The sequence below is a fragment of the Fukomys damarensis genome, unplaced genomic scaffold (assembly GCF_012274545.1).
Source record: "Fukomys damarensis isolate Sample0158 unplaced genomic scaffold, DMR_v1.0_HiC HiC_scaffold_12, whole genome shotgun sequence".
In the NCBI taxonomy this organism is placed as follows: Eukaryota; Metazoa; Chordata; class Mammalia; order Rodentia; family Bathyergidae; genus Fukomys; species Fukomys damarensis.
In genome coordinates, this window is record NW_022900924.1 from 5,211,452 (window position 1) to 5,223,299 (window position 11,848).

The window sequence follows — 11,848 nt, forward strand, 5'->3', positions numbered from 1 at the left end:
CGCATTTATGTTTCTACTTATACTTTGTATAGACCGCCGCCAGCTATGGCTGCATTTTTTGGTTCCCGTTGCTTTGAGGCCCTTTGTAGAGGAGGGAGTTGCAGGAGTGGGGTGCACTAAGCAGGAGGCAGTGGGGCACATCAGGGTGTGTTTTAGAGGGAGAATTGGCAGCCACTGAGAAACTAAAATGTCATGGGAAAGTCGTCCCTTTCTCCTTACCTTCTCTTCTGCACTGTTCCTTTTTCATAATTCTTGTTGGTTTTAGGAAAAATTTTTTGTGCTTCTAGATGTTGAATCCAGTGCCTTACACTTGATAGTCAAGAGCTCTACTGCTGCCGTGAACTATAGTCCCCTAAAGTCTTTATTTTGTATGCTTTGTGAGGCGTTGTGCTGTTCTTTAGTCCCCACTTTTTTTTTAAGTACTGGGAATTGACCCCAGGGCCTTTGCATTGAGCTGTATCCCCAAACTATTTTTATTTTTTGAGACTAGGACTCACTGAGTGGCTAAGTTGTCCAGGCTAGGCTTGAAATAGCGATCTTCTTGCCTCAGCCTTGCAGAGTGCTGGGATTACAAGGATGTGTCACCACTCCTAGCCTCTCTATCCATCTTTGTGTGTCTGCAGTGACCTGCTACAGTGACCACAGTGCGTTCCAGCTTACAGGTCTTAGTCATTCCTTCCTTCTTGCTTTGCTGTCTCCTCCTGGGCTTTGGCCCAGTGCTCAGTGCCTGGCTAACTCCCAGTGCCTCAGGTAAATTTTTAGGAGGAGGAAGTGTAGTTCAGTGCTAGAGTACATGGTATCCGTGTGTGAGACCTTGGGTTCAATCCCCAGCACAGAAGAAAACAAAAAGTTTTTTTTTCGGTCCTGCTTATTTGCTGGGAGAGTTGTTGATCGAGATTGTCTAATTTGCCATTTTTGAAAGTCTTGTTTTATTTTTTTTTACTCTGGAGCTGAGAAGTTATATATTCTTTTACGCACTGGACTAAAAGAATAATATATAGCTGTAACTACAAATATAACATTGCTATTTCATAGAAAAGAAATTTGATAAACCGTTGTCCTTTTAGGAAAAGAAAATTTTTTAATGGGCCCGGGATTTGCTCAGTGGTTCCGCTGCCTGCTTTGCAAGTGCCAGGTCCGAAGTTCCATCCCCAGTGTCTGCTCCCCCCAATTTTTCTTGAATCTGCAAAACATTATTTTTATTTTGTACAGTGTTCCTATAGATTTACCCACTTATTTATTCTTGTTTTTGTTTTTGTTTCTTTTGGTATTGGGGATCGAACTCGGCTCCTTACACTTGCAAGGCAGGTGGCAGAACCACTGAGCTAAGTCCCCGGCCCTCTTTCGGGTCCTCTGGTGCGTTTTGTCTTCTTATCATTGCAACATTTCTTTCTTCTTTTTCTTCTGTTTTTGCGTTTTTTCCTTTTCCCTTCCCTTTGCTCTTCCCGTCCATTGTTCTCTTCCCATTGGAACATTTTCTTCCCGTTCCCTAAAATCTATTGTACACTTTGGTCCTTATTTCTACTGTCAGTTTCTCACATCAGAGACACAGTGTGGTATTTTTTGTTGTTTTTTTGTTGGGGAGGAGCGCCTCATCCCTTTTTTGTTCATTTTTATTTTCCGTTAAGTTTATCGGTACATTTTAGGAATACAGTACACTTACGTTCATCATTGGCATCTTGTTCCTTTACATGACAGGTCTTGGTTCTCATTTTTCCCCCAGACCCCTGCCCTCCTTTCACCCTTTCCACCCTTCCCTATTTGCAAAGACTTTGTTTCCATTTTTTTCCTATTTTTTCTTTTCCCTTCTTTCCTTTCCCTTACCCCTCCCACCTCCCCTGTCCCTTTAGACCTTTTTCCTGTTGCACATTATCAGTTACACAATTTGATCCTTATTTCCTCCTTTAGTTTTTCACACCAGAAATGATTTGGTATTTACACGTGTGTGTCCTGTTCATTTCACTTGAGTATGGCCTCATTGTGCATCCATTTAGTTATAAATGTCTCTAGTTTGTTATTCTTTATGGCTAAGTAGTACTCCATTTTATTTTTTTAAAAAACACATTTTTTTGGTCCAGTCTCCAGTTGATGAGCAATTGGGCTGTTTCCAAATTTTAGCTATTGCAAACAAAACAAAACAAAATAAAAAACAGTTTAGGGACCAGAGATGTAACTCAGTGGTTCCGCCGCCTGCCTCGCAAGCACAAGGACCCAAGTTCAATCGCCGGTACCAAAAAAACAAAACAAAAGCAAATTTTAGCTATTGCAAACTGTGCCTCTATAAAGATGGGCACGCATGTATCACTGTGGTACAATTCTTTTAATTCTTTGAGGAAGATACCCAGTGCAGGAATAGTTGGGTCAGATGGGACCTCTAATCCTAGTTTTTTGAGTTATCTCCATATTGATTTCCATAGTGGTCGTACCAGTCTGTACTCCCACCACCAATGGAGAAGGGTTCCTTTCTCCCGACAACCCCGCCAGCATTTGTTATTGGTTGTTTTCTTGATAGCAGCCGTTCTTTCTGGGGTGAGGTACAATCAGTGTTGTTTTCATGTGCATCTCTCAAATGACCAATGATGTTGAACATTTTTTCATATATTTATTTGCTTTTACTTCTTTGAGAAATGTCTGTTCATTTCAGACGCACATTTTTGAATTGGGTCTTTATATTTGGGGGGGTCTGACTCTTTTAGGTTCTTTATGTATTCTAGAAAGTAGTCCTTTGTCTGAGGAACAGCTGATTTAAATTTTTTCCCCACATTGTAGGTTGTCTCTTAGTTTGGTTAGTGGTTTCTCTTGCAGTGCAGCTTTTTAATGAGGTCCCAGTTGTTGATTCTTTGTGCTTTCTGTGCTACTGAGGTTTTGTTCATAAAGTCTTTTCCTATGCCAGAGTCTTCGAGAGTTCTACCTAGCCTGTGTTCCAGAAAGTTTAGTGTTTGTTTTATTTTTATTTTATTTTTTTTAAATTGAATTTATTGGTACATTCTAGGTAGACAGTACAGCTACATTCATTACTGGGATCTTGTACCTTTACATGCCAGCTCTTGGTTCTCATTTTTTCCCCATGTCCCCTCCCTCCCCTCTGCCCAGCCGTGGGCCCCACGCTGCCCACTGGTGATTTTCCACTGGAAGCTTAGGAGGTCGTGACGCCCGAGGCGGCAGATCATAGGTCCTGACAACAATTGTCCCATTAGGATCTTGAGTACTATTTTAATTTTTCACACCAGAGAAACTATTTGGTATTTGCACGTGTGTGCCTTATTTATTTCACTTAGAAGTATATCCTCAAAATGTACTAGTGTTTGTTTTAATATTTAGATCTTTAACCCACTTCTATTTTAGTTTCGTGCGTGGTGAAAGATAGAGGTCTACTTTTAATCTTTGGCAGGTTGAAATCCAGTTTTTTCAGCACCATTTGTTAAAGAGGCTGTCTTTCCTCCAGTGGGGATGGTTGCCTCCTTTGTCAGAGACGAGATGGCTGAGTGTGTCTGGAGTTGTTTCTGACTCTTCTAATCTGTTCCATTGATCCCCAGGTCTGTTTCTTTGCCATTATCTTGCTGTTTTTATCACAGTGGCTTTTTAGTATAACTTCAAGTCGAGGATTTTGATACCCCCCGTCATGTCCCTGTTGCCTAGAATTGCTTTTACTATTCTAGGTCACTTGTGGTTCCAAATGAATTTTTGGATTGTCTTCTCCAATTCTGTGAAATACACTTTTGTGATTTCAAAATCACTTTTGGGATTGCACTGAGTCTGTATAGCGGTTGGGGAAGTATGGCCATTTTCACTGTATTGGTTCTTCCTCCCGAGGAGCCAGGGATGCTGTAGTTACCAATGTAGAGGTCTTTTGCTTCCGTTGTTAGATTGACTCCTAGATATTTCATATTTTTGGATGCTGTTGTGAAAGGAATGGTTTCCCTAATTTCTCAGTCTGTTATTTATGTACAAGAAGGCTATTGATTTTTGAGTGTTGACCTTGTATCCAGCTACTCTACTGAATCTGTCAATTAAGTCTAGAAGTCTTTTGGCTGAGTTTTTTGGGTCGTCTTGGTGGAGTATCGTGTAGTCCCCAAATAATGACAGTTTAACCTCTTCCTTTCCTATCTGGGTGAATGTAGAAATCGGGGCCCTAACCACTTCTGATGATGCAGTTCTGTGTCTTTATCTCCACCCAGGACGGCCCCGTTCCTGTGTCTCACATCCCACCACATTCTGGGATTTGTGCCACCAGGTGGTTGTTTTTTTTGACTTTCTACAGAACACTGAGTTCTCTGCCTTCTCCTATTTCAGTTGCCCATCACCTACCTGTTTTCATCACTTAAACATTGTTGATATAACGTCTATCATCATTTCTCTTATTGTCTGTCTTTGTGGGTGTATGCTTTTTATAATTTATTAGCTGTTATTTTAGTGAAATTTAGAGAGTAGAAGGTGTCAGGTGGATTTATTCATGTTACCATCTGCACATGATTTTTTTTTTTTTTTTTTTTTTTTTTTTTAGGATTGAACTCAGGACCTTGCGCTTGTGAGGCAGGCACAGTACCACTGAACTAAAACCCTGGTTCACAATTCTTTTCTTTTAAAAATTATAAACACAGGGCCAGGGATTTAGCTCAGTAGTTCTGCTGCCTGCCTCGCAAGCACAAGGACCTGAGTTTGATCCCTGATACCAGAAAAAAAAAATTATAAACACAGTTGGTTTTTGCTTAACGTCTGCTTCTCTTCCACAGCACTGAGGTCTCTGAAGTCTTCTTTTTTTTTTTTTTTTTTTTTTTTTTATTTTTTTTTTTTTGGTACCGGGGATTGAACTCGGGTCCTTGCACTTGCAAGTCAAGCTACTGAACCGCTGAGCTAAATCCCCAGCTCAATTCTTCTAATTTTTGATGTTAATGAATTGTTTCATTATTAAATATATGCATGTATAAAAAATTAGAAACAAATCTGTTATTAAAATCTTTTCAAACATTACAAGTCTCCTGTAATCTAACAAATGGCTGCTGAGCTATGGCAGTATTAATGCATAAACATTAATTAAAATGTAGTACATTTTATATACTATGCACTAATTTTATTTTACTTTTTTACCTGGCAGCCTTTCTGGGGCATCTATTTCAGTAGCCTTGGTTTACTTCATTCATAAACACTTGGCAGGGCATTGATTGAATTACTTTGAATTTACATCCTTTGATGGGCATTTGTGAAGTTTTGCTTTCTTTTTTAAAAAATTATGCACAATAGCGGGCTGGGGATTTAGCTCAGTGGTGCCAAGCCTGTCTCACAAGTGCAAGGTCCCGAGTTCGATCGCCCCCCCAAAAAAAGAGCTTACAGAGCTACTCATAAGGAAATTAATCTCACTATTATTCATAATTTTTTTTTTTTTTTGGTACTAGGGATTGAACTCAGGACCTTGAGCTTATGAGACAGGCAGTGGCACCACTGAGCTAAATCCCTGGCCCTATGAAAACTATCTTTTAAAACTAAGTGGGCGTAACCTGCAGAACTAGGAGAAGAAATTAGAACTAATTGACAGGACCAGTATTCTTTTCGGCGGGGTGGGGATGTGGGGAGGGTCTTGCTATGTAGTTGGCCTTGAATGTAGTTCATAGTGGCCCTATGTAGCCCAAGCTGGCCTTGAACTCATAGTGATCTTCTTGCCTCAGCCTCCTGAGTGCTGGGATTACAGGTATGTACCAGCATGCCTTGGTCAGTATTCTTGAGTTGCCGGTCACCTTGCGAGTGCTTTCTTAGTATCAACACTGTTACTGCTCTACTGTTTTCTTCCTTATAACCCTTTTTTTAATTTTCTCTTACCTCTGATTTTTGCTGCTGTTATAATTCCTCTGGTGGGATTTTATTTTATTTTATTTATTTATTTATTTTGGTACCGGGGATCGAACTCAGGTCCTTGCACTTGCGAGGCAGGTGGCAGAACCATTGAGCTAAATCCCAGCCCCTCTGGTGGGATTTTAAAGTAGTATCTGTGTTCTTGGCAGTTGTTTGTTTATAACTTTAATCTCCTATTTCAGAAATGAGAAATAGCTACCATGTTTTAATAATAAAAGTATTTTTGCTGGGGATGGTGGTGTGTGCCTATAATCCCTGCACTCGGGAGGCTGAGGCAGGAGGATTGTTGCAAGTTCGAGGCCAGCCTGAACTAATAATGAGAACTTGTCTCAAAAAAAACTTAAAAAAAAAAAGTATTTTTTAGCTTGATGAATTTAAAAATTCTTAGTTCAATTGTGGTACTTGGAAAGTAAGATGGTACCTTTAATTGGTAAACTATAGCCTAAATTTTTTCAGTTTCATTTTTTAAGTAATTCCGAGTTTTTTGTTTGTTCGTTTGTTTGCTTGTTTTGCAGTACTGGGGATTGAACCCAGGGCCTCTTCACTGAGCTGCATCCCCAACCCTTTTAAACTTTGTAAAATTGTAAGGCAGGGTCTTGGGAAGTCACCAGAATTGCCTAGGCCGAAGTCGAGTTTGGGACTCTCCTGCCTTCGCTTGCCAGAATGTTGAGGTTGTACACATAGGCCACACCTCTGGCTAAGTATTTCTCAATTTTTGACCTGAAAAAAGTTAAATAACGTCTTTTTAACATATTTTGGTGTTTATTTTCTTTCTTTCTTTCTTTCTTTCTTTCTTTCTTTCTTTCTTTCTTTCTTTCTCTTTCTTTCTCTTTCTTTCTCTTTCTTTCTCTCTTTCTTTCTCCCTTTCTTTCTTTCTCTCTTTCTTTCTTTTCTTTCTTTCTTTTCTTTCTTTTCTTTCTTTTCTTTCTTTTCTTTCTTTCTTTCTTTCTTTCATTTTTTGGTACTGGGTATTGAACTTGGGACCTTGTGCTTGTGAGGTAGGTGGCGACACCACTGCGCTAAATCCCCGGCCCTGGTGTGCATTTTCTTTGACAAACAAGGACAGTGTGAAACTGATTTGGAAATAGACATCAGCTCCGACTCCATCGCATCTCACTGTTTCATTTATTACTTTAGGTTTTACTACGAGCAGAAAATACTGCGGAAGGTCTTTGAGCGGTGGAGAGAAGAGTGGTGGGTTTCTCACCGAGAATGGAAACTCCGTGTTCGAGCCGACTGTCACCACAGGTCAGGTCGCTCACATCGCTTCGGTTTTGCACATTTTCGGTTACGGGTTTCACACATTCTCACGTTAGTGTTTCATGTATTTCTGCTCAGAAGAAGCAGTGTTTTGTATCACTTCCTGGTTTTTTCCTAATTCTTTTTCGAGTAGGCGCATTCAAAGTCCTAAACCCAGGAATGCACGCACAGCCCTCTTTAATTCAGAGAAGGGTTATGTGTTAGTCACGCTAATGATTGGAATAGGGTTTTTCTCACTGATTCTCACTTCTGTATAATTTCTAATTCTGAGAATGTACTGTTTTTTTTTTTTGAGACCATCTCCCTGTGTAGTTTTGGCTGGTCTTGAACTCACTGTGTAGCAGAGGCTGGCCTCAGACTCACAGCGATCCTCCTGCCTCAGCCTCCTCAGGGTTGGGATTGCAGGTGTGCACCACCACACTTATTTTTAAAAGGCCAAGTTCTAATTTATATTGATTTTGGGGAGAAAATATATGCCTAGTATGGAACATTAAAAAAGAGAGGGGTTGGGAATTTAGCCGAGTGGTAGAGTAATTAAGGCTTGTGTTCATTTGAAAGAAGACAAGAGCAAATGAACTCTCTCTCTTTTTTTTTTTTGTTTTTTGAGACAGGGTCTCACTATGTAGTTGAGACTAACCTGGAACTCACTATGTAGCCCAGGCTGGTCTCAAACTCGCAGCGATCCTCCTGCCTCAGCCTCCCAAGTGCTGGGATCGCAGGCGTGCGCCACTGTACCTGGAGAACAAATGAACTCTTTTTTTTTTTGGTAGCAGGGATTGAACTCGGGTAACAAATGAACTCTTAATCCTCGACATTCACATCCAAGGGATGGAAGAGAGATAAAAAATTGGCAGTTAGCTGGGCATGATGGCACACACCTATAATCCCAGCACTCAGGAGGCTGAGGCAGGAGGACTACTGAGTCGAGGCCAGCCTGGGCTCCATAGTAAGTTCAAGGCCAACCTGAACTACATAGTGAGACCCTGTGTCAAAAAGCAAAACAAGGGCCAGGGATTTAGCTCGGTGGTGCCGCCACCTGCCTTGAAAGCTCAAGGACCCGAGTTCCATCCTGGTTACCAAAAAAAAGCAAAACAAAAGAAATTGGGAATTATATCAAATACATATTAGATTTTTTTTTTATTTTTGGTACCAGCAATCAAACTGGGGACCTTGTGCTTGTGAGGCAGGCGTCCACACTCCAGAATGTTTTAGATTTTATTTGTTTGCTTTTTTTTTTTGGTGCCGGGGATTGAACTCAGGTCCTTGTGCTTGCAAGGCAGGCCACCGAACTGCTGAGCTAAATCTCCGGCCCTCAGAATGTTTTAGATTTTAGAGAGGGAGGTACTAGGGATTTAACCCCAAGGTCTTTGTACTGATCTACATCTCCAGCCATTTTTTAAATGTTTTATTTTGAGATAGTGTCTTGCTTAAGTCACTAAGTTGCCCAGGCTGTGCCCCATGGTCCTCCTGCCTCAACATCTCTTAAGTATTGGGATTACAGGTTAGATCTTTTAAAAAATAAAACTAGCAGGGCTGGGGTTTGAGCTCAGTGGCACCATGCCTGCCTCGTAAGTGCAAGGTCCTGAGTTCAGTTCCTGGTACCATACCCCCCCATCGAAAAAAAACCCAAACCAAATATATATTTTGTCTGTATGATGGTATTTATTATAGTCACTTTAGATTCTTTGGGGCAGGAGTAGTGATTTATGGTTATTTTAGGTTAAAAATAGGCACAGTGAATAGTTCTAATCTGATCGGATATGAAATGGAGTCTTAGGCATTGGGATACTAAAGATACAGAGGGATAAAGGTCTTAAAGTATATGATATCTGTACCAAGGAGAAGAAAAAGGAAAAGGTACTACTGGCCACCTTTCGTTGCAAAGGAGAAATGTTTTACATAGCTTGGATGACTCGGGTGATGAAGACACCCTAAGTCTAGTCTCCCTAAGTTAGGGCTTTGTGGACACTGAAAGTGGAAGTAGTTTCTTGAGAGTAAAGAACAAACTAGGTACGTTGGATTAGGAGTCGTTTTGTTGAGCTTTCTTAAAGAAATGCATTTGCTTTTTTGGCTGCTCAGGTACTACTTGTACAATGTGGTGTTCCAAAGTTGGAAGGCCTGTGTGCACTGGCGTCAGGAGATGAGGAACAAGCGTATGAAAGCGGAGGATCATGGTGAGAAAAGGAAGCACACATCTAAATAAAATGCCCAGAGGACTTCGACAGACGCTCTTGTGACGGACACACACATCGTGTGTGAGAAAGGATAACCCTAGGGCCAAGAGAAGATATGTCTGATTCCCTTGCATGTTTTCAGAATGTGTGATACTCAGGCAGAGACTCCCATGTGATGAGACCCCTGTGGTTCTCTCCAAAGAGCGTGGTTTTGGCATTTAAGGCTCATTTAACCCGAATTGATGTGAACGGCCCGTTTTGTCTCTCCTGTGGCACGGGGGTGCTGTCTGTCCAGCTGCTATGTGCCAAGTTGCAAGGGGACTGGAGCAGAGCCACCACGTTCATTTCTATTCTGCTTTGCCCCTGGTAATGCTGTGGGCAGCTTCACTTAGGTCATTGTCTAGTTTCTTCATGCGCTGAGTCCAGAAATCCAAGTCGCGAGTCCAAGGGAAGAGGGCCTGGAGTTTCAAAATAATCATACAGCTTGCATTCCATGTGCAGGTCCAGCAGGCACCTAAGACAGTCAGTGCCACAAATACATCTTATCCCCTCCCTTAACCGTGTAGACCTGCTCTTCCTCCTCCTTGTCCAAAGTGAGAAAGCTTGCTTAGGAGTGGCTTGTCTGTTTCTCAGGCCTCAGATTATGGATGCTCTACTTTTCATAGGGCAGCCCTGGGAGGCATCACTTGTCATCCTCTTTTCTTTGCCACTACCTGAGAGTAACCCTCACCCTTCTGCTCACAGTGTTGTATGTGCCTCTTCAGTCATCCCCTTGTCTCCCTCTTCTCATTGTGCTACAAGATATAGGTTGATTCATGTCACTCCTTTGCATAAAAGTTTATTTGGCTCTTTACCTGTAGAATAAAATCAAGACTCTTTGGGCCGGGAATTTAGCTCAGTGGTTCCACCGCCTGCCTCACAAGTGCAAGGTCCTGAGTTCAATCCGTGGTACCAAAAAAAAAAAAAAAAAATCAAGACTCTTTGATACCGCAAACAAAGTCTTCACCTATTCTGCCCTACACCCTAAACCCTGGCCGCAATGGATGTGTACTGCCTTATCTTTCCTTCTTTGCCCCTGCTATCCTCCTTCAGGCCCATTTTATTTTTATTCTTTAATGTTTGAGACAGGGTCTGGCTCTGCATTCCAGGCTGGGCTTGAACTCACAGTGTAACCCAGGATGGCCTTGAACTTGTGATCCTCCTGCCTCAGCCTCCTAAGTGCTAGGATTACAGGCATGTGCCACCATGCCCAGCTCTTAATTATTTTTAAATTTTATTAGTGCATGTTGCAGACCATAATGATTACTGATTTGAAAGATTTATGTGAATATTCAGGCCCAATTTTTTTTTTTTTTTTTTTTTAACAAGGATCAAACTCAGGACCATGCACTTGCAAAGCAGTTGGTGGCACCACTGAGCTAAATCCCCAGCCCACAGGCCCATTTTATTTTATTTATCTTTATTTTTATTTTTTTGATTTTTTTGAGACAGGGTCTCTCTGTATTTGAGGATGCCCTGGAACTCACAATGTAGCCCTGGCTGGTCTCGAACTCATAGTGATCCTCCTGCCTCAGCCTCCTGAGTGCTGGGATTACAGGTGTGCACCACCATGCTCAGCTTCTTTTTTGGCGGGGTGGGGGGTGTTGAGACAGGGTCTCACAATGTAGTTGAGAATGACCTGGAACTCACTATGTAGCTCAAGCTGGTCTCAAACTCACAGCGATCCTACTGCCTCAGCCTCCTGAGTGCTGAGGCCCATTTTAAATGTCAGCTTCCTAGTATAGCTTTTACTGATTTCTCCTAGCGTAATGGTTTCTTCTTTGACCTGTTGGTGAAACCTTTCCAACGTTGCTTACACACATAGGGTTTCTCCCCGGTGTGATTTCTTTCAGGTATTCAACAGCTACCATGTCTATTGAAATCTTTTCCACATTACTTACTTACATACATAGTTTCTCCCTATTGTGACTTTATTCGTGCCTTTGACAAACATTATATGTGCTGAACGCTCTCCCACATTGCACATGTATGCACTATAGGGATTCTCCTCAGTATGAGGTTTTTCATGTATTCTACAATTACCGTGTGTGCTGAAAGCTGTCCCATGTTGCATACAGACAGTTTCTCCCCAATGAGTTCGAGTATCGCCATGTCTACTGAAAGCATTACCACACTGCTTACATACACAGGGTTTGTCCCCAGTGTAACTTCTTTAGTGTATGCTAATAACCACTAGTTTGTTCATGTCTTTGAGAATCCACGTGTGTGGTGAAAGCCTTCCCACATTGTGTACATACACGTGGTTCTTGCCAGTATGAATCCTTTCACATACAGTATTTAAAGGGTTTCTCGCCAAGATCTATCTGTTTGTTTTGGTTTTTTGGTACTGGGGATTGAAGTCAGGACCTTGTGCTTGTGAGGCGGGTGGTGGAACCACTGAGCTAAATCCCTGGGCTTCTCCAAGATCTATCTCTGCATTTTTCTGAAAGGACTGCAAGTCAGTGCAGCTTTCCCTGTATTTGTTACAGTTAGCTTCTCTCCCTCTCTCTCTCTCTCTCTCTCTCTCT

General features: G+C 41.6%; 1 protein-coding gene across 11 annotated transcripts in view; it reads left to right on the forward strand.

Moving 5' to 3' along the window:
• Positions 1–11,848, forward strand: part of Sfi1 (SFI1 centrin binding protein) — an 80,609-nt gene that overhangs the window by 24,337 nt on the left and 44,424 nt on the right. For 10 of the 11 annotated variants that reach the window (XM_033762326.1, XM_033762323.1, XM_010603833.3 and 7 more), the window contains 2 exons: positions 6,985–7,095; positions 9,187–9,281. In XM_033762326.1, the coding sequence (XP_033618217.1) occupies positions 6,985–7,095; positions 9,187–9,281 (206 nt within the window). The remainder of the gene's footprint in view (positions 1–6,984; positions 7,096–9,186; positions 9,282–11,848) is intronic. The other variant, XM_033762332.1, reaches the window with a different exon arrangement.